We start from the raw sequence: 27,571 nt of genomic DNA, 5'->3' as shown, positions 1-27,571 counted from the left end.
AATGAACGCTTTAATTTCTCAACTGTCGATAAACTATGCCCTCCTCGCACAAGATGACTTTCAAAGCAATTTCCCCGTCGCAGACAATTTTCCCATTTCAGAATAAAATCAATAGTGTGTTTATTAGATGGTGGTCAGCACGGGCGATGTTTGGAGAAGCCTGTTGGAGCTAAATAAACAGAATATTTTCATTGCTTCACCTCGCCGTCACACAGTCCATTCCTTTGGCACTATGTTTTTTAGCCTTACAATGTCTGTATTCCTACACATGCGGCCAAATGAACAGATCAGCTCTTTGGGTCAGCCGTTCAAAGAACAAGCAACTACAGACTAGAGTATATACAGAGTTATACAGGCAGAAGGAAAGAGAGGAGAGAACTTCTGTGGTTGTTCGGTGAGATATTTCAGTCATCATTTGGCGGCCAAAATAGGTTTAGCTACAGCCCTACACAGCGGTACATAACCTAGCTTCCATGTTGGTACTCCAAAACATTCCTTTAACACAGTCTTCTCCAACATCATATCACAAGTATCTCAATACCTGTTCAAATTCAAGACACATTTTCTCGACGTATAGTCGCTTAGTTCTGTGAATTTTGGGTCAAGAGTACTGATGTATTCTGTGGGAACTGTGGGAAGTTCATGTTCGTGTTCCAGACTTGAGCTGTAATTGTCAGGAAATGGTTTCAGTGCATACTTAGTAAATTGGACTGTAACAGGACCATAGCATGAACATCTGGACCTGCGTTTACAGTCTCAGTGGGACCTCGATTTCCCTCTTCATACATCTGTTTCAAGCATTTATGAATACGTTACTCAGCAAATGAACAGGTACATCTGTGGTGGTTATTAGTGTTGTCAGTTTGCACCCATTTATTTTATATTGCTCAAACAATCAGTTATATTGTTTGTGCTTTAGCCTATAACATCTGATGTGTTACTTTTACTATCAGGTTTAAAAGAGAAAAAAGAGATCAATATAATCTAAGTGCATGCTCATGTCTTTATCTGGCTCCATGCAGAAGGCAAAAGCTAGAAAAGAAATCCTCTTTCTTGCTAGTTCGAAATAATCCTCCAAAGATGATATATTATAACGTTTAGCATTTTTACATTATTTTATGCTTATTTAAAACTTAAAGCCCCTGTGAGGAGGTTTTCTTTGGTTATGAAACAGGCTTAAAGTAATTCTGATGACTCTACATGACCTACAAAAGCAAACAGACCATCAGCAACAACATTTATTATGTCTATATAGTTATTTTTAATGTCTGAAACTGCTGGCGGGGGGTAGGTGTCAGATGAAGCGATTAACTGCACGCTGCCTTTGTTTACATTTTCCAGGGTAGAAATGTAAAGTGAGTGATACATGAGACTGTTAAAGGAAGCAGGATGACATTTTCTGTTAAAAGCCACCGCTAAAGCATGAACAGGACAAAATCAGTAAAGAGATAAGAGGCACGGCTTTGTCCACAGGGGGCGCCAAAATCAACACAAACAGAACGTTCCTCACAGGAGCTTTAAGTATAAGAGAAATGCTTTACGATAAACTAAGCTTTAATTTATATATATTTAAGTTAATATCAGAGTTACCATAAATTAAGGATGCTAACTAGCTGATAACTTAGCTGTTGCTAATTGATGCTCCTCTCCTGCTCCACCGTCTCGTCCAAATATGGTCACTTCAGGCTCCAAAAAAAACAAACGTCCACTTCTTATTAAAAAAAGACTAAAAAAACATTACATGTGTAATTGCAGATAAAACATTCTTGAGCATGGCCTGATGACTCCTAACGTTTCTCTTTAGCGCAGATAAACTTTTATAATTAGAGAGTTGCAGCCTTGTTTGGGGCAGATTATACCTTTACTTCCCGCCTCTTTAACGCTCTTAATATCATGTTAGGCTCCATGTTTTCAGTGTTCATCCTCTCATTCTAACAGCCCACAGAAACCGACACGCGTTCAGCAGCTTGGCAGCCTCTGTGGGTTTATCTGCTGCTGCTAAATGCTTCATAATGTGTTGGCCCCGGTGCAGCAGAAATCTATCCATCAGTGCCTCAGAGCTGGCGGTCTGCTCTCAGTCTGCTCTCTGTCCTAAAACACCATTTTGGTTCTGATCCAGACAGTTTCAGCTGCTCAGGAACATCTGAGGCAGCTCTGATAATGTTGATTAATGTGTTTCAGGGCAGTTCCTGGCATCAGTGTCTGTTAAAGGTTTCAGGATGTGTTTGTGCTTTCGAACACCATCCAAACCTGCTGCAAAAACAGCTCTGATTAAAGATATTTATGTCCTTTTGTAGAGCGTCATTATTGACCAGTTGGAAATTTAAGAAAAGTCTAAATTTCTCTGACAAATTTTAAGAAAGGAAACAGTCAGGAGCTGCTGTTCTTTTGTTCTCTTTATGGTTATTTCATACTCTACTTCTCTAGTAAAGAAGAATTCCATTAATGTGGTGTGAATTGCTGTCAGTTGTAATATATGTTCAGGTCGGTGATAACAGCTTTGTTTTTAAATTGGTAAGTTTCTGCTTTGAAATCGTCAAGTCCTGAGAAATGAAGACTCATACTAACCAATGTGCTGCTGCTGAGTTAAGATTCTTTATGGTTATAATCAGAAAAAAAGAGGAAAATATTAGTGTGCTGTAGTGATACAGAAAACTTACCTTATTCAAAGTCTCACTGACTTTATTAACTGTTTAAGAGGAGACCTATGAGAATCTGAGAAAGCAGAGATTACAGCGAAGACAAAATGATTATCTATGATCACTGACCTGAACTGGCCTTAAGAGTATAAAATAACAAAGATGTGCTCCAACATCCTGGAAGACTTCAGAGAAGGTTTATTTTATTTTGGACGCTAACAAAGCGACCTTTAAAACTTTTCTAAAATCATAAAAATAAATGCATTAAATTTGATTTTGGATGGATGATGCTTAAACTCAATCAAACTACCATTGGCTGACTATGAGACTCATCTTTGGTCGCAGCCGGTGCAGATTGCAAAATAGATGCTGCCGTGACGCTTACGTGTCGTGCACGTTCGTCTGACGCTACACTGTCGGTGTAGATTCCCAGTAAAGAATGAGGTGAAGGGATGATGGTTGATACCACTACAGCAGCCTTTTAGTACAGGTAGCCTATAAACAGATACGTGACTGTGTCATCTGGTTCAACGTGAAGTGGATCAGGGCTGGCAGATGCGTTTCACAGATGCATTTCCCTCCATATTTTCCATATAAGAAAAGGTGCCTGGTGCTCCCATCACAACAGGGCCCTGAGTCTCTAACTAGACTCTCCACCTCTGTCGTCCCCTGGAGGTGGAACGAGCTACCAAACTCCAGTCGGTCTGCAGAGTCCCTTTCACCTTTAAGAAGAAGCTAAAGACCCAGCTCTTTATGAACACCTCTGATCTTAATGACATTGATGATGATGATATTGACGATTTTGTTGATGTTGAGTAGGATGTTTATGATGATGATGATGATGGTATTGAGCTTGTTTTTGTTGTCGTTGATGAGGCCCTATACACCAGTGTCCGATCGCACTTGAAGCTGTTTGTTGACTCTTACCGACTTCGTTCCCTCCTGTCTTGATCGTTGCTTCTGTTCTGTGAAATTGTAACATGATGAACGTTTCCATGGCTCTGTTCCTGCAACAAAAAGGACTCTGCTGACGGTTGGGGAAGATAACAGTTGTGGTAACATATGATTCATGCACCTTCTTTCTTTGGCTGCAGACATTTTGTTCAATTTTAACCAAGAAAAGTCCTGTTTTTATAACTTAAACAACGAGAGGGATGCAGGATGTGATGTAAATGTAATTCAGGCAATAATTACACAGGGAACCTGTTGACAATTTTGGGACCGTGTGATCCTTTCTTTGATGTGCTGGTCAAACAGGAAGAGGACCAAATCCTTCCTTTCGGCCACATTGCTGGTTGTCTGTTGGTGTTTTCCAGAACTGCCAGATTGCCAGTCTAAGCCTGTTGCTGGCAACTAAACCATAATAGATGTTATCATGGCTCTGTTTTTGCTACACAACGCAGTCAGTTAAGATTTGGTCAAGGTTGCCGTCTTAGATTCACATGAAGTCCTTCATCTCATCTTGTCTTGCATTTATTTTTTCAGTAGTCAGGCAGGAAAATCACTGTTTTAATTACGTTAATAACCAGTTTAGTTTAGTGTTGTAGTCCTGAGTTGTTCTTATGACTTCTGCAGCACCAACATAACAATTCCTTCATGACGCTAATTGCTTTGTCACTTTTGTTTTTCTTGTTTTGTTTGTTTTTTCCCTCTCGTTTAATGTGTATTTTGTGTATATATATATATATATCTATGTGCGGTGTCCTTGAGTGCAGAGAAAGGCGCCTTCAAATAAAATTTATTATTATTATTATTGATAAAAAAGATGCTAATATTTTGTTCTACACATCAAGTGAGTGTAATCTATAGATATATCAGAGGGAACAGAGTTGGATTGGAAAAAAGAGACTACTAATGCATGAATATTTAGTCACCACATAATTTCATGCATGAATTAAACATAATAAACTCTAAACATACGCTCACATGAAGCAGCACGTCTGGTGTTATCTCACCTGCAGCAGCAGCAGCAGCAGCAGCAGCAGCACATTGATGTTTGGCTGTGTGTGTGTTTGGCTGTGAGAGGCTGGTACAGAGATCTGTACAAACACAGTTTAGGCTCACATCAGTGTCGCTCAGTGTTTGTTCCACCTCATTTTATCTCTTCATTAAGTCTCGCTTAATGTTTCACATCCTGTTTCAGACGTAAACAAACCGCAGGAGAACATCATGATCTCAGAGCTGTTTCTGTCCTCTCTTCTTCTCCACATGAGGTGATTTTTCAGGAGGCGACTCGACGCCAACGATGACTCATTTCAGCCACCGTGTTCCCCTGTGAGTGCTCTGATGTAATGCAGATTCTGGACTGACGCTTTCCAGACCTGCTAGTTTTTTATCCAGATGTTGATTCTCTTGTTTTAATTCCCACATGTACAGGTTCAAATCAAAGCATATACGTGACTGTGAAACTCTAAGTGTCTCAAGACTCTAACACCAGGATTCAACAGAGCAGGTCTCTATGAAATCTGGTCCTCATCACGGCTTTGCTCAGTCCTCCACGTGGCTTCAAACCCAACAAAGAGCACCTGAAAATTGAAGCATCTACCTGCTGTAATTAAATTGATTAAGTATTTATTATTTGGTCATTTTTCCCTCTGCTCTATCCCTGCATACATTCGGTGTAGGACTAATCAGAAAAAGAAGAAGTCATTGCATGGTTGAAAAAAATGAACCGTGTCAAAAATGTAAAAATGCAACTCTCCTTCAAAAAACAATCCAAGGCACACTGTAGGATTTATGTAGAATTTAAAACCTTTATTTTAAATGGCAAATACATATTTTAAAAATAGCCAACACGTTGAGACCAACTGAAGTCTTCATCAGGGCCTTTGTCAGCAGAGCACCTTTGTTGAGTTACAATAATCAGATTCCCGTGGGCTGGGGAAACAGTGCTGGGCTGGTAGATGAACTTTGGGCTGCTTCTGTCGACATTTGGTGGGATTTTGAGCACCAAACAAGCCGTCATTTTAGGGTGAAAAACAGACATTTTCTCATTGTTTTTCCATTTGATTGACATGAGTTGTATTCAGTCCTGTCAATAAAGGAGGACCTACCTTATTTACTTTGACGTCATTATCATTGACAATGTGACAACATTTCTTTTTACATTTCTTAAATCACAAATATTAATTTAAGTCACATTTTATCACTGCCTTAATAATGCCTCATTTTTAATGTTTTTGGTGCATTTAATGGCATACTCATTTATTTATGTTTATATATATTTTTTGTTCCTGATTTTAGCTGTTTCATTCCTCCATAATCCCATTTTGTTGTTTGGTGTCACAGCTCATGGCAGTATTTGATCACCTTATTGTGGTTGGCTACGCCAATTTGTGTATTTGGTTGTCTAACTGCACTCTTTTCTGGTTGCGATAGCATATTTATCTAACATTGTATCTTAAGTTATTTAATGCAGGCATGAAGCTTTGCATGCTTATGATCTGTTTGCTTATTGTGTATGTGATGGTTTTACGGTTGACACGGGTTTCAAGGTTACGATTTGGGCTGGTTTTTATTGGGCTGGCTTTGAGTTGTAACTGGGCTGGAAATTGTCAGTCTGATCTGGCAACACTGGAAGGAATTCCAAACTTGAGAATTGGGATCATCCAAGGAGCACCTGAATGCAAGAGTTTCACCTTAAAGCCGCCCTACAGCTGCTCCACTAAAAATCAACTGTTTGTGTATTTTAGCTGTTTCTAGGAAGCTTTACCTGTAGTGCACATGTTGTCTTTATAAATTGTTGAATTGGAGTTTTGCAAACAGCAAATGTAGCATGAAGATGTCAAACACTGAGGACACAGTAGAATTTGACGTCTCCTGCTGTAGACTCTTTTAGGTTTTAGGTGTTTCGAGCAGATTTTGGTAGCCAGGCCTGTGTCGTGTGATGATGCAAAGTATTCTGTTGTGAATTAGGCTGTGAGACATGTATTTATGGTGGTCTGCATGCAGAGATCTAAACGCACCATGAGCTGCACAGAAGTTTAAGTTGTCTGTACAGAAGCTGCACAGTTGTCATTGTTACGTGTTGACTCTGAAGCTTTAATCTCTCCTGATCGCGGCAACAAACGAAAACGAGGCTTCTCAATCAGCGCTGATAAAGACTCTTTGTGTGAGAGCGCTGATGGAGGCGTTAAATCACAGCGGGGACAAAGAGTCGGAGCAACGCTTCCAGACTAATCAGCCGACGTTTGTAATTTCAAATGTATCAAACCATCACAGTGAGTTTGCGTCCTTTTTGCCTTGAAGGGAAAAAACCTGCTTTGATTTCATCGCACGCTGTCACAGAGCTGACAAAGTGATTTCAAGATAAAGTGACAGCTTTCATATTAAATCATTATTCTGTGGTAGATATCAGATGACACATGGAGGGAGGATAAATTAAACCATTAAAGGATATAAAGGAAAGAAAGAGCTGAGTGACACAAAGCCTCCTGGTACCGAGCAGCTCTTTATGTTATTCACATCTTTTTCTAAAAAAATTAATTGCCTTGAAAAACCTCCAAAGAAGTCGCCCAGGAGGTTCCAGATCTTAAGCCTGAACCAAGGGCACTGTCTTTAAACTTCAAAATAAATGTGATAGACCTAAACATCCCCGTCTCTGTGACATAACCTTCCTAGCTTCCCGTAGGTGATGTCATCGCCTCATCTCCTGTCGTCAGGGCAGCGCAGCGGGCAGTCAATCATCCTGAACAAATCTACCCACAAGGCCGTGCTTCTTTCCGCTTTTCCTCTTCCTCGCCGTTGTTCCCGTCCATCTGGCAGTGGTTAAAGATTAATATGCTGGAATCTCCGAGCCGAGGAGCCAGGAGGAGACGGGTGGTTTTCTGCTGGCAAAGGGACTAGAGGGCTGCAGTCAGAGCCGAGATGTCAAACCGGACTGAGAAGGTTCAGCCGGTTCAGACTGGATGATCTCAGGGTACAGTACATGTTGTAATGATTCTCACTAGTTTGTGTTCAGCACTTGTGGGTTGTTGAAGGCGTTTGGATCTAGGTTCTTAAAACCAGGCCTTGTGTCACTGAACTTCTGAACGCCCTGCACGGCCAGGTCTCTCAGCCTTTGGAGAGGAATGCAAGGTGCGTGGCACGTGTGGAGGCGGAGGCAGGGATGGAGGCAACCAGCAGGAACGAGATCAAGACTTTGCCGTTGGTTGGTTCAACATGATGCCAGCTACAATGGGTCTGGTCGCTCTCTCTTTAAACACAGCTGACAAATATGTGGAGTAAGAACATGATTAAACACCATCACCAGCAGGGTTGGTTTGTCCAACAATTCCTCTACCCATCCCTAAACATCACTCATTGATGATGGAACATGCTGCATCTAGTTTTTTATTCCATATGTAGCCGTATGTTGTGAAAGAGTTTTAGAAGTATTGAGGCAGACTTTTATTTTGAAGGTAAGATCAATGTCACCTGTATGTCTTGTATTTTATGTCAAGTTTTAAGTTGAAAATGTCTTTTTGGGAAATATTTTTAAAAAGTGTTTTGTCCTTAATGTAAAAGTTAGACACTCTTCCTTCTAGCAAAATGTTTGGCTTCACACAGGAAGTTTGTTAAGCTTGTTTTACGTACTTCATTTGCTGGTCAACCGCTCACTACTGCAGTGCTATTGTTGCTGGTTAGGGTAAGGGTAAGGGTAGGGAGTATGCACCATCTATTTTGTAAAGGGAAAGTGAAGCCTGATCAGATATGTATGTATTGAGTAGGAAAGTTGAATTTTACATGAGCTACCCTCCCATCATCCTCCCAGCTGTGCAGGCGCCTGCAGGCTGCAGGTATGAACGAATGATCCTCGAGGCTCTCTAAAAACTGTCAGGCTGCTTCTTATTCATTTACACTTGCCATTTAGCATTAGCATTTAGTATCATTAAAATTTAGCAGCTCTCATATTTTTATCCCATCATTAACACCCTGCCAGTGCAGTTTGTTGGTGATTGCAGTGGTGAAAGTATTAAAGAAGTCCTGCTGCTTTTATTTTGGCATCTCGAGCGTCAGAAGAAGCTTTTGTTTTTCACACAGTCGCCTCCAAAGTAGATGTCTGATCAGAGATCTGTTGTCTGTTCTTCATGTGTGGACTCACTGCTGACTGAATTATGTATTATTTACATTGAAAACTGTCCTCTAAGGTAGAATAAGTCCTGTTTGGTCTCGCTGTAGCTGTACCTGTGTAAGCACAAGTGAAATTGAGGTCAGTAACCGAGCTGTGCGCCTGCAGATCTGTTGTTCTGGTGGGTCATGATCTTCCTCAGTGGGGGGGCCTCTGGGACAGTAAAGCAGATGACAACATGCTGCAGTGTCAGAGCTCACAGTGCGACTTCATTTTCTGTCCGCCTGCAGCGACAGCCTCGGCCAATTTCCTCCCTCCAGGCGAGAACGGACCAAACGGACTGTTCTCTCTGTGAGCGAACAACATGCGAGGGAAGGATTGACCAACCTGCATCACAATCCTCCTCATCTGCTTCTCTTTATGCTCACCCCCCTGTACACCGCTCAGACGGAGTTTCTATAGTAACCATAAGATTTCCATACTGAGACTGTGGAGTTATTGTGGGATTAGGAGGAAATATTGATGGCGACCCCTCGCTCTTTTCTATCTCAGACGTAATTCAACCTGACTGCAGCGTCCAGGCTGTTCAATTAATGTTTCATAACATGACCAATTAAAGGAAAGGAATGTTAAGAGACTACATAATGACAGCTGCACCGTCGGCCATGTTGAATCTCCAATGACCACTTTTAATTGATTTAAATTTAACAACTCTGCAGAGAAAATGTTTCTCTATAAGGAAGATTTCTGTGTTGTGCAAAAGCTGCAGTTCCTCTGGTGTCCACTTGAGGCTGTCTCCAGCAGTGAGTCAGTCCCCATAGAGCCCCATGTTAAACTTTACAGCAGAAATCAACATGTTTACAGCCTGGTACAAAAAACAGTTTGGGTCTCTATAGCTCATTTCTCTCTTCATGACAACTGTACGGGGAGAATCTTTATACAACTCACCTGTTTACGTTATATTAAGGCTTAAAGTGATGCAACATGAGGGGCGTGGCCTCTTTTAGTCACAGCTGGGAGCTGCTAGCTGTCTGCTAGGTGTCCCCTCAGCTAATTCAGTCACTGAACGTAACCTCTGGGCCGTGTTTGTGCTGTTGGAGCCTTTTGTTCATGTAAATATCAGACAGATAATCTGTGTGCGCGCTTTATTGGACTAACAGACCGTCTAACACGTCTGACACACAGCGATCTGTGTCTGTGCTCACCATACCTGGCTGTTAGCTTGTTTTTATGCACAAATCACATGTTATCACTCCGAAGGTGAGCTGAGAGGAAGCTACCCGTCAGGAAGATTATTTTATACCTTCCTCTGAGCTCAGTTTCCTGCGCTCACTATCTCTCCTCCGCCTCAGTGTCTTCATACCTTCACCTCTAATTGAAGCTCCAGCAGCTCAGATCAGCAGGAGGTGAAGACTCCTGAAGGTGAGAGCCTCCTAAGCTGAGGCTGACAGAATATGAAACCGTTAGAGAGGGAGAGACAGAGAGGGAGACAGAGAGACACCACAGAGACCTAGACCTAGAGACCAGACCTAGTCTCATTAGCACTAGTTATTAAAAGAGAAAATAATTAGCATGTTCGTTTAAACTTATTTTTCATAGCATTTCTAAAAACCAGCCCATCACTGAGATTCACGCTCACAGTCGAGCTGCTCCGGTGATAAAATGAGCTGGGAGGTGATCCTTCTGTTGTCAGACGCTGAGAACAAAATTAACTTCCTGACCCTCCTGCTAAGAGCTGCTGGACCATGAGAACTCGTCATTTCCAGATGAGACAGTGTCCACTTAAAACTAGCCTGAAGTCTAATGATGAACTAAGACTGAGATCAAATGCTGAAAAAGATGTATAACTTGTATAAGCGTATTTATACACCGAGGTGTTATGGTTTCAGTCTTATCATAGAACGCATGTTTTTTACCTGTGTTAGCTCCGTCCTTCAAAAGATTGTGACTTAACACTTTACTTAAAATCTTCCAAATTCACAACTTCAGGTGCAGAATCTGTCTCTCCTAAAAAAGCTAAAAACTACTGGTTGAAAGCAACAGGTGATTTATATACACAGTATATATATTAAGGACCAGAGTCTACCTGTTCCTCTGATTAGACCAAGTGAAGGAGGAGGAAGCGTTGAATTGAAAGGCTCAGTATTAAACGAAGAAGCTGACAGCCTTCTGACTTCCCTCATATGCACAAGTATCTAATTAAAGCACCGCAGAGTGGACTTGATGTGCATATGAAAGAGGATCCAGCGTGGCTTCATGCTCAGGAACATCCAGGCTGCGGATTTCACTGACGGCAGCAATCAGAACCAATTAGCTGCGTCAGGCATGCATGGAGGCACAAAAACAGGAGCATTAAGACTTTTACAAACCGTTGCAGAGAAAAGAGTCGACTAGCTTCTTCAGGTGGTTTAAATTAAGCTCTAAATGTCCCAGAGTTCCTATGGTCAATCAATAAGTGATTCAACGTCTCCATCCACCTGGAAGGAAGGATGGAAGGAAGCTTTTGTCAGTTCCTGAGATTTTTCAGTGTTGGGCAATGCTTGAATCTAAGTACATTTAAAAGATTGTCTGTATTTTACACATTATGGGGGCTAAATGATTGAAAGTACAAAAAACTATTAGAATTGCTCTTGCTTTTGGGTGCAAATGCTTCTTGTTTTTGTCACTGACAGGCTCAGATTGTTATTATAAGTGCCTGACAACATGAACAAACATGTCTATCTCTGTAGGAATCCTGTTTGTTAAAGAGGAACATGATTTTTTTAACCAGAAACGGCTGTTAACATCGCTCTCTTCTAAGACACCAGACTCCATTGACAAAAACTGTAATTCTATCTTGCACAAAATGGGACTCGCTGGATTGTTTCTTTGATGTTTTACATTATTAGTTTGGATCTAATCTAATATTTTTGTAACACACAATACCAAAAAAAAAGAACAGATTAAAGTCAATCAATAACACAAACACACTAATCCATCGGCAGCAGAAAAGGTCAGAGTTAAAAAACACAGTTTTGTCAGTGGAGTCTGGTGTGTCTGCAGAGAGCGATGTAACGTCTGTTTGTGGTTAAACAAATCATCTTCCTCTGTAACAAAAAGGTCTATCTCTGTAGGGATCCTTTCTGTCATGTTGTCACACACTTAGAAGAACAATCTGAGCCTGTCAGTGGAAACAACAAGAACTTTTAGTGGACGCACTTTGATCCATCAAGGATTATGTAGCAGCCATCACAGCCTGTTTCACTGCTGCAGGATGAACACATCTACTGGAGACATTCCAAACATTTCGTACCAATTAGTCATGTGGACCTTTACTTACACTTGACATGTCAGAGCCTATATTTATTCCTGATCAGTATCTGCTCTCTGTATTATAACCATTACTGGCCCTGGTCCAGCTGTGTCAGCAGGAGAGTGTTATCACTGCTTCCTGTTTTGTAAACAGCCCATTATGGACTGTGTCCTGTCTACAGATGGTGCAGGTTGGACTCTTACAGCGTGTGCCTTCTGCAGAGTTTTTCACTGTTGGAGAATATTATTAAACATGAATGAAATGTTAGATGACTGAAATCTTTCATCAAGGTAAAAGTTTAAATCAACCAGGATGTAAGAAGTCAAAGCAGATGTGACCCGACTCAGTAAAAAGGGAGCTGGAAATGACGGCACGTATGGAAAGCTAACATCTGAAGAATATATTTAATCCCTCTCGGGCTTGAAACATGATGAGGGGAAAGATTTGCTGCGTTTCCCATCTTTGTTGGCGCGACCGACAGAATATTTTGCAGATGAATATTAATCAGATTAATCTGCCCCCATTCATATTTGAGGTATCCGAACCACTTTCTTATAATGAACGTCTTTTCATCTTTTAATCAGCATTTCCACAGTGATTAAGGATAACTCCAGACATACTATGACTACAGATTCTCCATTTTTATGTAGAATCTGTCGCCTAAATTGAGATTAGCATCATGCTGAGTGTGTGTACAAAGAATCAGACTAATCAAATGTAGCTCCAGGTGCGTCTGTTATTTTCCTCCAGGTGGTTGTTTTTCTCCTCGCTTTGTACTTAAATTGAAACATTATCCAGTTTTCTTCACCTTGGCTCATGCCCCTCTGAAAGCGTCCACATCTGCACCCCTGCTAACACCTTCCCATTGATGTTTTCCAGCATTGTGAACACACTTTTACATTCTTCAGCTGCCAAGTTCATCCTCCAGTGTGCCGTTTGAAGATACAAAAACATTAGAACGGATGTAAAGTTTTTGCTGGAGGGCACCTCGTCTGTGGCAGCCTGATCCTCGTCCACATGAGAGGCAGCTGCAGGATGTTTGTGTGTGAACCTGCTGACGCATCTTTACAATCGATGCTCCTCTGAAGGAGACGGCTGACATTCACTGAGCGCCTTTAATGATGCTGACAGTTTTATTTCTCTTCCAAATCGATGCAAATAGCACAATACTGAATGTTCCCCACATGAGAGTGAGCTGAGAGAGATCACATTAGAGCTTTAACAAAAGTCCTTAATATCAAACACCACAAAAACACACGGGCAGAAGAGTGTAAAAGGTTAGAGGCAGTGATATTTCTCGTGACCTTTACTTTGGCGAGACAAGGCAGCGAGTGTTTCCTCAGTCTGTGTTAGCAGTGTTTAGTTCATAAGGATGGATGCTGCCGCTGAAAGCATCATGAAAAAGCATGTCTTGCAGCCGCTGTCTGCCCCGTCTTATGGTCTGAATCACAAAGGAGATTGTGCTTATCTTTCCAGCATCAACAAAAAGTCCATCAAGTTCTGCAGCTCTGTGCAGTTGGCTCTTGTTGTCTGTCTGATCGTGGAGAGGAGCTGTCTGCACCTCCTCTCTCTGCTGATGGAGCTCAATTCTATCCACATATGGATGATGAGCCCGGGGGGGGAGGGGGCAGCTCCTCTTACGCTGTCTTTTGAATCGACAGATGTGATACCGGTTTCACTGTTTAGGATGTTGCTTCCTCCTCTTCCAGATGAAAATGCTCCCTTCTCCCCGTGCTGTGTAACATCACTGTTTCCATATATCGGGAACAAATGTACCTGCTGTTAATATAATAATAATAAAGTTTAATGCTTATGACCTCCATAAAGTCTGAACATGACACCGATTTCACCAGCAGCTCTCTGCAGTCATATTTTCACTCTACCTGCTTCTTTCTGTCAGTGCTGGTGTTTGTGAATTAGATTTTTTTTAAGTGAGGCTAATGAGCATAGACATTTTGCCAATTTTTACCCGAATGTTTGCTAAATGGCTGATATAAATACATGCAAACAGCACCGGAGCATTGAGATGCTTCTTGTGCTGCAGCACAGTGTGGGCTGCATTCCACCATTTTTAAAGGAGCTTTGAAAAGTAGATGTAGCACCAAGTCTAGCAGCTGCAAAAGCTGTGCAGTCCTTTTGTGAATGCAGTCACGTTTGTACAATTTCTATGGTGCTAAAGTGTAATTCAAATTGTGCTGCGTGCAAGAGCTTTATTTATTAGTCGACTGATCTGTAAGGTATACAAAATAAGTTGATATACAAAATAAACATGCAGCAGACATCTTGCATCCTCTTCATGCCTGATGGAAGAGGCGTGGTGCAGGCAGTGCGTGCGCACACTCGTGCCAAGTTAATGTCGTAGCATTACGTCAGGCTTTTTTAGCGAATCATCGAGCATTTAGGCAGAATTAAAGCGTTGTTTATCGGCGGAAAATATCGGCAGGAAAATGACATATCGGCCAATAATCTGCAGATACCGATAACGTATAATATCTACCTATAATATCAGTCCATGCACACTTCAATACAAATTTGCACAGTAGTTTTTCTTCTACTCAAATACGTCTCAGACTACTACTTCCAAAATAAGTTAGAGTAAAAAAAACAACTTTATACTGAATATATTTGCATATACATAAAACTGCAATTAATCCGAGGTACATGATGCTGTGACAGGATGAGTCAGGACGACTCCAGCTCAAGGTCAGAGTGCAGACACCACCCTGAAACCAGGAAGAGCTCAGAGAGGAGGAGCCCCCCGCCCTCGACCTCTGACCCCTGCACACTTCCTGATGCTCACAGATGTGTGGAGATGAAAGGAGAGCAGCTTCCACTTAATGTACTCTTTCCACTTACAGAGTGACCGCAGGGAAGATGAAAGGCTTTTGTTTTCCTCTCAGCAAGGAAAACACCAGGAACCTGAGCATCTCTGTGAGGATGACACGGGTTTTATTAAGGGAAAGTTTGGAAGTTTAAACAAGTGAAATATCATCCACAAAGTTTAGATTATCTCTTTAATCCTGAGATCATTTAAAAATCAAAGCTTTAAGCCGTCACGCTGCTACTTCCCTTCGTACGAGGGGTGAAGGAGAAGAAAAGCAAAAGGTCGAGCAGGAAATGAGATTTAAAGAAAAGGAATGATTTTATAATCTTCTCTTTGTTCCTCTTCACTCCTTTAATCTAAACAGTGTCACTCCGGTGTGACGTCTTAAGCTTTAAAGATGTCAAGATGTTTCCTCACAGTCAGAAGATTAAATACAAATGATTTTTACGTCATGACTTTTCAACACAGAGAAGTATCAGTATCGGCCTCTGATGCAGCCTACAATGAGGTATCGTGAATCAGAGTGCACCAGTAAATGCAGAGATCCAGTACTGTCACTGATACTGTAAAGCTACAAATCAACAGTTTCAGGTCCATTATTATGAGATGATAACAAACAACAACAGTGCAGTGTTAGCTCTTGAATGGGCCACTCTGGTGTTTGTTTGTGTGTGCATACATTTGAGGAGGTGCAGTGCTGAGAAGGAGGCAAACATTGGAATAAATAAAGGATGTTTGGTAAAAAGATTAAGAGTCAAAGACGGCAGGAGTATTTTAGTGTTGTTATGTAGGTTTAATACTCATGTTTTTTGAGTGCAGTTTGAGTTTCAGCAGACTGTGAGCTCGTCTCGGCGGCGGCAGCGAGGTATTCTCAGCTCAGTATCAATCAGGAAAGCTTTTAGCCTGGCGAGGTCTCTGTGGTTTCACCGTTCACTTCCTGCTCAGAGGTCATTAGAGCTGAAACAATAGAGAGTGTGGGGGGGGTCGGTGGGCCGGAGGAATGTCATCACGCCTCTGGAGACTTCCTGAAGCTCCGACACACAGAGAGAGACTCTGATTACGGAGGAAACTCTCAGCATCCCAGGAGCTGAGAGCAGAGTGTCTGTTGAAATACAAACACGCGTACTAATGCTCGTAAACTTCTCTAACTGCAGCACTAAGGACAGGCAGAGTTAATGATCGGTAACTGCATGGTACAGCTGGAACTGTAACTACAAAGATAATGCATAAAGTGAAAATAAACACACACACACACACACTTTACACGTATGAGATTCCGTTACAAAAGAATCAACTTTATCTTCTTTAGTGTTGATATGTTTTTTTTTTTTTAGCAGGATGTTTATTTTTAAAATCTGAAAATCATATTCTGTAAAGAAAACAATAATAAAATTTTAATAAGTTATTCTGTGCAATGAAGTTCTTCTTTCCCTGTGCCACCACCTGATCGCTGATCAACTTAAATAAGGTTAGGTAAGAATTAAAACCAAAAGACTCTGCAATGCAAACAGTCTCATAATTTAAACATCAATCAGCCAACAGTGAGGGGCAAATACTAAATATAAACAAAGTCAAAGATGTAAGCGGCTTAACTGTAAAATAAAAAGTATTTTAAATAGAATGCAGTGAAATCGATCTCTACTTAAGCTGCATCACCTCAGATATAAAACAACAAACAGCTGTAACAAAGCTTCTGTGTTTGTTTAAACTCATTCTTTTATATCTAAAGCAGACAGAACATGTTTCAGTTACAGTCAGAGTAACCCGAAACCTCGCTGGGTCTCTTTACCGACACATGACATCAGTATGTTATCGATCTGTCTGAATGTCAGCGTGTGCAGACCCAGAGGATTAATGGATTCTTCTCTCTGAAGTTCAGCCGGAGCAGCTTAGTGAGGAAACCTCGGAGTCAGTGATCAGAGGACGAGGAGGATCACCTCGCCTCCCGTCTGATGTGTGTGGGCGGCCTTGACTGCTCGCCGCCAGCTCATTGATTATAGTTTTCTTTTCTCACCATCCTTCAGATCACAAACACACCGAGGACTCGGTTTGCTGCAGGAGAATCAGAAATGAATGCAGGCACTGAGAAGGTGGCTTCATTTTTCAGTCCAGTGTATGTAGTGATGTTAAATCCAGCCGGCCTCAGGGGTTCATAAGGGGTCGCTGTTCGGTGGCAGTGGGGCATGGTGCAGATGTGGATGGTTACTGACTTGATCTGTGGCTTGTCCTCTGGACTTGCTGTCGCTGTTGCCGCTGCTGTGGTTCGGCCCTGTCTCATCCCGCTGCCTCTGCGTTGCCCTGCCGTTTCTATGCGTGCTGCGTGTCGCGTCCGTGTCGTGATGGGGGCATGCACGGGTACTGTGCAGGTACCTTTACTGTGCTTACCACGGTTTGTGCCGTCTCAAACCTGCCAATCTGAAAACGTGTTGTTCAGCCTGTCCTTGGTACACTGCAGGTTAAAAGCAGACGGGCCCAGCCATGGAGATGATGCTGATGGCGATGATCTTTAAATTAAGCAGTTTCTCGTTATAAATTGTTATTTCTCTAACAGTCTTTGGTGGACACATGATGTCAGGAGGAGCTGCGAGTTGCTGCTAACTTAAGCGTAGCTTGTTCGCAGGAGCTTAGCTTGTTCATATCTTGATAATTATCTGCAGTTCTCCTGCTCTGCAAGACAAACAGACGCAGTGATTTAAACCATAAACTCGCACTAAAGCAGTTTCATGTCAAATATCTCTTCTTCATTGTTTTTCAGCAGTGCTTCAAGGTGAAAGAAAGGCTGTTGATGTTTCCATAGAAACCTCTGATAAACAGGTCTTGCGGCAAAACATGAAGCTGAAAAAAGGAACGAAAAGTCGAAGCTTTGAATGACTTGAATTTAAAGAACAAAAACTTCACACCTATTGATTTGTCTTGTACAAGTTTGACCTGTAACTTCTGATCTCTGGTGATCTCCGGGAATTTATTTATTCAGACTTGATCCTTTCACTTCGGTGACCTTTGAACTTTGAAATTTGGTGTCACACAGTTGAAAAAGTTGTTGAATGTCCTCCTTTTGGTCCATGACTGAAACCACTTTCTGTCTCTCCTCTTCAGTGATGTTTGTCTGCTGCTCCCCTGACGTCTTCAGGAAGTTGATGGTCCAGTTCCGGCGGGCAGATCTTCCTCACGAGCAGTACGTTTTCTTCTACATCGACGTGTTCGGAGACAGTCTGAACTCCAAACATGGACAGCCGTGGGCCCGCGGGGACGAGGACGACGCCATTGCCAAGGAGGCCTTCCAGGTAACAGAGCTAGCATGTTTCCATCCATACAAGAAGGACAAGCTGCTCTTTCGTCATTGTGGCTGGTCACTGATTGTGTTACAGCATCCATCACACGCACACGCACACACACACACACACACACTCACAGCGCTCATATTGAATGAGCTAAGGCTATGAGATAAACCTTTGGGAACGATCAGTTCGTCCATTGTTCTCCATCGTTTTCAACGTCACACCCAGAGTTTGTTCCTGACAGATGGAGCAGCTTTTATCTGGCTCACCTTCAATTTGAATTTAATTTGATGCGCATATCAATTGAAGTCAAAAGATTATCTCCTCATGATGCCACAAAGAGGTCAAAGGTGAAGTTTGCAGGTACATCTTTCCTCCTGGCAGGTGAGGGGTTAAACACAGACCTGCTGCACCCCTGAGTGTTTGACGTCAGCCGCTGATTTCCCACGCTGCTCTCGAGTGTGTCCTCTCTCATCTCCATCTCCATCTCCTTTTTACTCTGAAATTGGCTTTATTCTCTGCTGACCCTCCTCTACGCACGCACGCACCCACGCACCCACACACACACGCACACACACGCACACACACACACACAGCAGTCGATCCCCGGAGCAATTATTTCCTGCTTCTATTCAGTTGCTGAGGTGTTAAAAAATTCTGTTTGCAAATGAGTGCTCTGATTTTCTCCTCCACCTCCCTCCCTCCTTCCATCCTTTCTTTCATTTGTTCTTTTTTCTCTGTTAGCTGTGAAGTATTCAGTACAGCGGAAGCACAAGAAAAGAAGAGCTTTTTCTTGAGTAAAATAAATCTGCAGGCTGACTGAATAAATCCAGAATGGCTGTGATGCAGCCATGAGTTCATGATACAACAGAAGATACAACCTCTGCTGTTAATTATCCATCCATCCATCTCTCTATCTCTCCATCCATCCATCCATCTCTCTATGTCTCTCTCTCCATCCATCCATCCATCCATCTCTCTCTCTCTCTCTCCATCCATCCATCCATCCATCTCTCTCTCTCCATCCATCCATCCATCACCTCTCTCTCTCCATCCATCTATCCATCCATCCATCCAACCATCTCTCTATCTGTCTCCATCCATCCATCCATCCATCCATCTCTCTATGTCCATCCATCCATCCATCCATCTGTCAATCTCTCCATCCATCCATCCGTCTATCTGTCCATCCTTTCGTCTATCTGTCCATCCCTCTATCTATCTCTCCATTCTTCCACCCATCTATCTGTCCATCCTTTCGTCTATCTGTCCATCCCTCTATCTATCTCTTCATCTATCTATCTCTCCATCCATCCATCTGTCCATCCCTCTGTGTATTCATCTCTGTATCTATCTTGTCAGGATATTGAGAGTAAAGCATCTTCCTCACAGAGCAGCAGCTCCTCTTCCTGTTTCCCTCCTGGTGCAATCAGAGAACACTTTAATTTCCATTGGTAGAGAAGAACATGTGACCTTGTTCAGATTTATATTTAGATCAACAATGGTGATCAGTCCGTGTTCATGAGGAAACTTGTCTTCCTGTTTTCAGAGCGTGAAGATCCTGATACAAAACGCCAAGCTAGCCAATTTAGCAGTCTAGGGTTAGTCTGGGTGAATTTAACTAATTTTGCTACAATAGCTAGCCCCCCAAATTCTTCCATGTCAGTGAGCATGCTAAGCTAACAGAACCCACAAAGGTCCCTTTTTTAAAATGAATGAATTGCTGATGTTGTCTGTAGTTGGTCTTTTCTGATTGGACAGACGGCATCAGTAGATAAATCCTTTGGTGGTTTGTGTTTTGATGCTAGTGAACTTGATTTCAAAGCTAACGTTAGCTAGTTCTGCTCACTTGGACGCTGCAGGGGAGCTGAAGAGAGTCACATACTCTCAGATAAACAACCCCGAATCCAAGTATAAAACTGAGATGGACGAGGAAGGTTTAAGTTTTCAAAGTCACGTAATAATGCAGTTGAGTGTCGATAGCATTGCTGCTGGTTGGAGGTGAATGAGTGTGCAGGAGCTTGAAGCACAGCCCGTCTCGGTACACAGAGATTAAATAAGAAGGATGAGGCGAGCTGTGATGCGGATGACTGGACTCAAAAACAAAAGACAACAGAGGAGCGGCCGTGAAACAACATCCCTGTGTTTACAGAAACAACAGGTTGACAGAGTGGAGCAACACGCAGCCTGTGTCTCACAGGAAAGGAATCCACTGCGTCTGATAAAGACGTTCTGAACATACAGGGGAGCAGCCTGATTGATTCAGTCCAGAGAAACATATTTACTCATTTCCATTCCTCAGTTTGAAATCACAGATCTCTCTGACGTCAAAGACTGATTGTCATGGAGGGTTCACAATTTAATTAACTTTGATGGAACAGTTTGCTGACACTGAACCAAATTATACAAGTGTTTGTCTCACTGCAGATTAAATAATTAAAATCAATCACTGAATTTTACACAGCAAGAAATGAGCTGGAAAATCAGTTAAACACTAAACACGATGCTGCTATCACTAAGCTGAATCCCATCAGGACACTCCAGGAACTGGATTTTCGTGCTCTCAGCAACGATTTAGTCTCAGTCTCGGTCTTTAGATGAAAATGTTTGTTATTTTTAGTCATTTTTGCCCTTTATATAGTTTTAGTCTAGTTTTAGTCGACAACAACTCCTTCATTTACGTATTAACACGATCATTTTCTGCAGGATTCCTCTCTTGCCTTTTGGCAGCAGCAGTGTTGGTACTGACTATAATTACCTTTAATATATTCATCATCGTCTGACTGAAGCAGGCAGCCGGTGATCGCTCCTTTTAGTGCAGAGGAAGCGTCAAATGACTGAGCCTGAAGCAGAAAGCCTGGGTTAAGTTCATAACCACCTCCATGATACCCGTTATCTCTAACTGTTATCTCTTACTGGCTCTTCAGGCTTTGTTGAGGCTGACTTAGAGAAGGCCTCACCTGTATGCTGGGTGGGATTCAGGCAGATCTGTCCTTCAGCTAATTCACCAGTTACAGGAATGCATTGCTTGTATTTTAACGGACAGATTAGATGCTCAGTGGGGGAAATATCATGGATTGGAAATGTCCGACAGCTGACCACAAACATTTCCTGTCTCGTCTTGTTAACAAAAACAAAAGAGTTTTTATTATCACCAATCTATGTATAGCTCGTCAACGTCTCGTCTTCGTCATGGAAAAAAATCATTTGACGAACATTTAGTGTCGTAATCTTCGTCAACGAAATGAACACTGCTCAAATTTAGATTTTTTTGAGGGACAAATGTAGACCGATTGAGGCTGGTGTCATTTTATCCACCCAATGTCCTCACCTGACAAACGTGGAAGATTTAAAACAAAAAATATTGCAATTAAATCAAAACAAGTCCGATGTGAAAGATGCTCATATCAGCCCGTGTACTGTGTCATATCTGAAGCATCTGGAAAGCTCATTGCTGTCCCGAAAAGACCAAACATTTTGAAAAGTTGTGTCACAGTGTGAAATGTACAACGTAAACTACCGTAAGTCATCAAGGCAACAGTAGACCAGCAGCTCCTGTGTGTTCTGCAAGGTTAAAATCAATGGAGTCTGGTGTGTTTGCAGAGAGCGATGTAACGTCTGTGTGTGGTTAAAACAATCATCTTCCTCTGTAACAAAAAGGTCTATCTCTGTAGGGATCCTTTCTGTCATGTTGTCACACACTTAGAAGAACAATCTGAGCCTGTCAGTGGAAACAACAAGAACTTTAAGAGGATGTATTTACCGGCTGAAGCTTTTTGTAATCGTTTGTACCTGTTAAAGCTGAAAATCTGTAAAAATAGCACCCAGGTTTAAGAATTACAGGATTAACATTTATTAACATTAATCACTGGAAACAACAAGAACCTTTAGTGGACGACCTTTGACCCATCAAGGATTATGTTGCAGCCATTACAGCCTGTTTCACTGCTGCAGGATGAACACATCTACTGGAGACATTCCAAATGTTTGAGCACCTATTTGTCATTTAGACAAAATATGTAAAAACATGGCCCAGGTCTACGAAACTAAAGGTTTTTCAAAAGGTCAAGGCCCTGCTGTAAAACATGAAGTCTTCATGTCAGGATCTAACTGGAACAAATTTAAAACAAACACTTAACACCAGGTTTCACCTTGGCCAGTGGAGACAAGTCAGGTGACTCTTTGTTCACGCCTGCTGCAGCACACTGAGACTTTCCACCTGTCAGTATCATCACAGGAGGATATCGAGTGTAAAGCATCTGCCTGAACTTGTTTGTTTGTCACAAAGCAGCAGCTCCTCTTCCTGTTTCCCTTCCAGTGCAATCAGAGAACACTTTAATTTCCCATTTAGAACAACACGTTAACTTGTTAGGACTGGATCGTCTTTATATTTAGAACAACAATGGTGATCAGTCTGTTTTTATTAGGAACAGAAGGTTATTTTAAAACTGGTCTTCCTGTTTGCAGAGCGTGAAGATCCTGACGTACCGAGAGCCTCAGAACCGAGAGTACAGAGAGTTTGTCAGCCACCTGAAGACGGACGCAAAGAAGATGTTCAACTACACCATCGAGGACTCACTGGTGAGAAGAGTGTGTGTGTGTGTGTGTGTGTGTGTGTGTGTGTGAGGGACATGTCCATCATCGGGCAAATATGATCCAATCAGAAGAGAGGAAATCATCTTATTGAAAATAATGAAAGAGACAATTTATCCCTGTAAAGACTGAAACAGGCGTTATCATGCTAATGTGTGATTAGCTTTGTCGGACAACTGAGCCAGTTCAGTTTACAGACCGGATTTATTCTGCTGATCTTATCCTGCACACACACACACATGCACACACACACACACACACACACACACACACCTACACACACACACACACACACACATACACACACACACACACACACACACACACACACACACACACACACACACACACACACACAGATCTCACACAGTAAATCCCACATCAGCTTAATCTGACACCGTACTGCTAACTGCTGCTCGTATTATCACCTTTCATAAAGATGGCAGGGTGTAAAATAAAAGCAGCCTTTCACAATAAAAATCAGGCGAGGAGGTGAGATATCTTGTTGTCAGATCAGGGATGCAAACTCCTCACCTTTCAGTATCGGTTAGGAGCACAGAAGAGCCGGGACCATTTGAGGTGATCCACAGAATTCTAACTATGTGGTTTGAAGCCTTCTAGTAATGTAAACCCTGGGAACCGTCTTGAAGGGTGTCTCATGCCTGACACATGTTAACCACTTGGTCTGTTGGCAGAGAGAGAGCCCGGCCGCGTCGTTGCACAGAGCTCCGCAGTCGGCTCGCGATCTGCAGCGATGGTTTCGGCGTCTGTTCTATTTTCTCTGCTCGCCGTGAGCGAATCTGGCAAGAAAACACGCTGATAACTGGATAAGATACATAAACAAAGACATTATTATGGCCACAGACCGAACTACACAACACTGGTAACAAACACTGTGTATAATGTGGCCATTCATTCAGGTGCTCTGGAAGTGGGCATACATTCAGCTCCCACATTTCTTGATTCCTTTATGTGCTTTATGTCGGGTTGTTTTACCCCACAAAGGCTGCAAATAGACTTCAAAGTAACTAGAAGAGAGCATGTAGCGCAGAATCCTTCACATTTTTCTCCGGTGGGAGCACGCCCCCGGACCTCCGAGTTGTGGCAGGTTTTCTCACCCTTTCACCTTTTTCACCCCTTACCTGTTTGCACCCTGCAGATGTTTTTACACATTTTGTGTCCTGGTGTCCTACTGTCACTTCAGGTCAGCAAGTACAGAGTTTACTCCATTAAAATCCTTCAGTAGTTATTAGTTACATGACATGTTAGTTAGTTAGTTAGTTCCATGTAGGGGTGTAAATATTCACTAATAAGAATCTGTGACCGACTTTAACGTTACAGTACACCAAGCCCTGGGTCAGTTTGAATGTATACAATTATGAATCGGTTTACTGATGTGTTGCTGCTCATCCTGCATACTGTGCTCTGTGTCTCCAATCTCTCGAGACTCTGACGCTGACCTTTGACCTTTTATGACAGTAAAAGTCAGCGACCCCCCCCAGCAGCAGAAACAATGAGTGTGTGTCATGGGGAGACACTGTGCGTAATTCCACGCGAGGCACAATGATGTAACTTCATTGATGATGTAAATCTCCCATCAGGACCGCCCAGGATCTGCTGTTGTTAATGCTCCGTGTTGTTCTGCACGTCCAAGACGTCAGACAGTTTCCTCTGGCCTGACAAGTCTAACACTAGTTTTGCTGTCCCACCATATTTGCTGCAGTGACGTTACTGTGCACATGGAAACGTTTACAATTACTGAAAGCAGCTTCTCTAATCTTTTAATGAAAATCGTCAGAATGAAGCTCATTAATATGCTTGAATTGTAAATTTAAATTCAGCTTTTTAAAGTAGGACTCATTAAATTCTCTTTTCTATGAAGGGAAATGTTTTGATGTTTGTTGGATTCTTAAAAAGCATTTCTTTGATGCCTGATACTAGGGCTGTGATGCTGAGAGTTTCCACTGATCATGACAACAATGTCTGTAAATAATATCATTTCATAATTATTCTAATCAGGAGATCAATCAGGCTCAACCCCGGTACACACGGAAACACTTCTTCCGCATGTGTGGAGGCGGCCTGCAGCCCCCTCCTCTCCCTGCTCATCAGCGATCTGTGGAGCTCAGTTGCTGCCTGAGCTCCATGCAGCAGAGAGAGGAGGTGTAGACGGCTCCTCTTCACAATCAGACACAGAACAAGAGCAAACTGCACGGAGCTGCTGAACTTTATGTGCGTGTTTGCGCTTGAATATCATCGGTGTAATTTGCTTTGTCAATCGGACCTTGAGACGGAGCAGATAGAGGTGCAAATGAAGCAGAATTTATGGGGCAATTGTGCATGCAATCCAAATCTTTAAAAATAAACTCACATATTTATAGTTTTGTGCTTAAAACGGCTCAGTTATTTCCTAAAACAGCCGCTCACTTTAGTTTTATGAAGCACACAGGAGGAGACGCTGCGTTAGGTATCACTGAGTCTTTTTACCTCAGTGTCTTTGTTCCGTTAAAGCAGCTTTACTGGAACTAAATGACATTTTTCTCCAACGACACAAACTCAATAAAGCAATTTGATGTTTTCTCTGCAGGCTGTGATAAACAACAGATGAAATAATGAGAAAATGTAATTTAGCCAATTTCACAGCTTGTACGACGATAACAGCTTTTCTTCTGTGGTGACGTGTGTGAAGTGTGTCCGGCAATCAGCGAGCTCAATCCAGCGTGTCATTACAAGCAGAGCGACGAGGAATGTTAATGAAACCGATTTCTGGATGTAAAAGGATTCAGGAACACTGACTGATATCAGGTGTGATCAGTTGTGGTATTTGAAAAAGGACAGCAGGTCCTGAAGTTCACGGCTGGAAGTGTTACAGAGTTTAAAGATAATTTCACAGCCTCTCTGTAGGACAGCCCTGACATTTGAGGTGTGTATGTGTGTGAAATGTCTCGCACATATCTGACAGTTTGGAAGTTAAAGCTTGAATCAACACACAGCTAAGCTAGGCTAAACACTTCCTGGATCTGTTTAAGAGATGAAACCGACAGAGGTCTGCTGCCAGCTGCTAAATCTGAGTTTGGCTGCACTTTCCTCAATCAGACGGATAACAGGACTCCAGTTTGTCCCTAATCAGGCACCATATGTGAGCCTGATAAGTGGGCAGGTTGTCTGGCAGCTAATCAGCAGCAGGCAGACAGCTGAGGGAACCCTAATGTAGTTAACACACACACACACACACACGCACACACGCACACACGCGCACACACGCGCGCGCGCACACACACACTATGATGTAATAAGATGACACTGCAGTGATCCCTGTGGAGAAACATGATACATGAAAGGAAAGACGACCATTAGGACACAAACAGATGGCAGCGAACGCAACACAACCAACAGTCTCACATCTGAGAATCCATCTTTTCCAAACTACAGATGACCTTTGACCTCTGCTGGGTTTAGGATATCACAAGCTTTTTCTCACCCTGAAAGAAGTTCTCCTTCAAATCTTAAGCAGTGTTGTTTTTGCTAATTTCTTATTTTTCTGTGCGTTTCGATGTTTTTGCGTCTCCGTCCCGTGTCGGCCTGCACACTGGAGCCCCCTCATTAGATATAATCACACCGGGGTCACGACCTAACCAGCTTGAGTTCTGTAATTTCCACATTTTATATAATTTTTTTCCCATTAACCAGGGTTTCATGCTGCTTCCTCGCAGCTCCAGGCCCTCAGAGGTTGATTTTAAATACCATGTTCAGACAGATTCATCAGCCGGTCATTCTACATCACCTGAAACAGGTCACAGGAGCAGCCCTGAACTGTTCATGGTGTTAAAAGAAAAGTTGATGGTTTGTGTGAATATTATCTGAACTTGTGGAACAATTAGATGTTTGATGAAATATATCACAGGCCCTGTGAATATACAAGGAGCCTCATTCACCTTCATTAGGCCTTAAAAACATCATATGATAAAAACTGTGAGGCAGACTCGCAGCGCTGAGCGAGGGAGAGCACAAGACCAGAGAGAGGGAGGGAGCGAGTGTGTGATCGCGGACTGAAGTGATAACGTGATATAAAACTTAGTCTGATCATGAAGCCTGATGCTCCTCTACGGCTCTGTGCGAAATATATGACCTGCAGACTGGAGTCTCTGTTAACAGTGACAGACAGATCCGTGTGATTAACACAGATCCACATTATTAACCGCCTGTGTCCTCCCCGCGCTGCCTTATTATAAACTATGATGAGCAGATCGCAGGTCCCAGCTCCTGCCCGTGTCGTTCACATGTGGAGACGTAGTTTATACTTTATAGTAACTGTGCGCAGAAACATGGACAGATGGCGACCTGATTGAGCCAGGTACAGAGCATGAGAAACACACAGATCTGAGTCATACCTGCTCGTCTCCTAACGTCTGTGGTTTAAAAGGAAAAAAAATAATGTAATAATAATTTTTGCCATCTATTACCATGGCAACGATCAAAGCTTCCAAGCATTAAGCCTTCAAAGCCGCCACCTTCAGCGCAATACAGGCGTATGCGTCTCTCTCTCTGTTTCTTTGCAGCTGCTGTTTTCTTTGTTCTTTCTTTCCCAGTGCCGCTAGTTAATCGATCACGGATAACGTTCTCTCGAATGGATAGAAAGAAAAACAACAATAAAATGGGTCGCCAAATCTACCTGGGTGGACCTTAATCTACCTGTGTATAAGTCTGTGTGTGGGAAACACTGTTATACCACCAACCAGATGCACTTAAAGTTTTTGCAAAACAATTTAATTCGTACATCAGGAAGAACAGGAGGGACGTCATAGCGCTTCTTATAGCTTTGTTTCTCTGCAGAGCCTGTGTCAATGTCTCCTCGGTGATCGAACTAGCTGATTGCTGATCGTATCCTTCTATCAC

The 27,571-nt window shown here is 42.3% G+C and overlaps 1 protein-coding gene across 1 annotated transcript in view; it reads left to right on the top strand.

The window, feature by feature from the left end:
* LOC138583753 (atrial natriuretic peptide receptor 1-like) overlaps nt 1-27,571 on the top strand; it is a 74,060-nt gene that overhangs the window by 13,627 nt on the left and 32,862 nt on the right. Inside the window, exons 3-4 of the mRNA XM_069655722.1 lie at nt 17,901-18,088; nt 22,550-22,663. Of these exons, the coding sequence (XP_069511823.1) occupies nt 17,901-18,088; nt 22,550-22,663 (302 nt within the window). The remainder of the gene's footprint in view (nt 1-17,900; nt 18,089-22,549; nt 22,664-27,571) is intronic.

The sequence above is a fragment of the Semicossyphus pulcher genome, unplaced genomic scaffold, assembly GCF_022749685.1.
Source record: "Semicossyphus pulcher isolate SPU_LCO1_2020_fin unplaced genomic scaffold, fSemPul1.0.p SCAF_9, whole genome shotgun sequence".
Lineage (NCBI taxonomy): Eukaryota > Metazoa > Chordata > Actinopteri > Labriformes > Labridae > Semicossyphus > Semicossyphus pulcher.
Note: the sequence above shows the minus strand (reverse complement) of the source record. Positions and strands in the feature narration are given on the sequence as shown.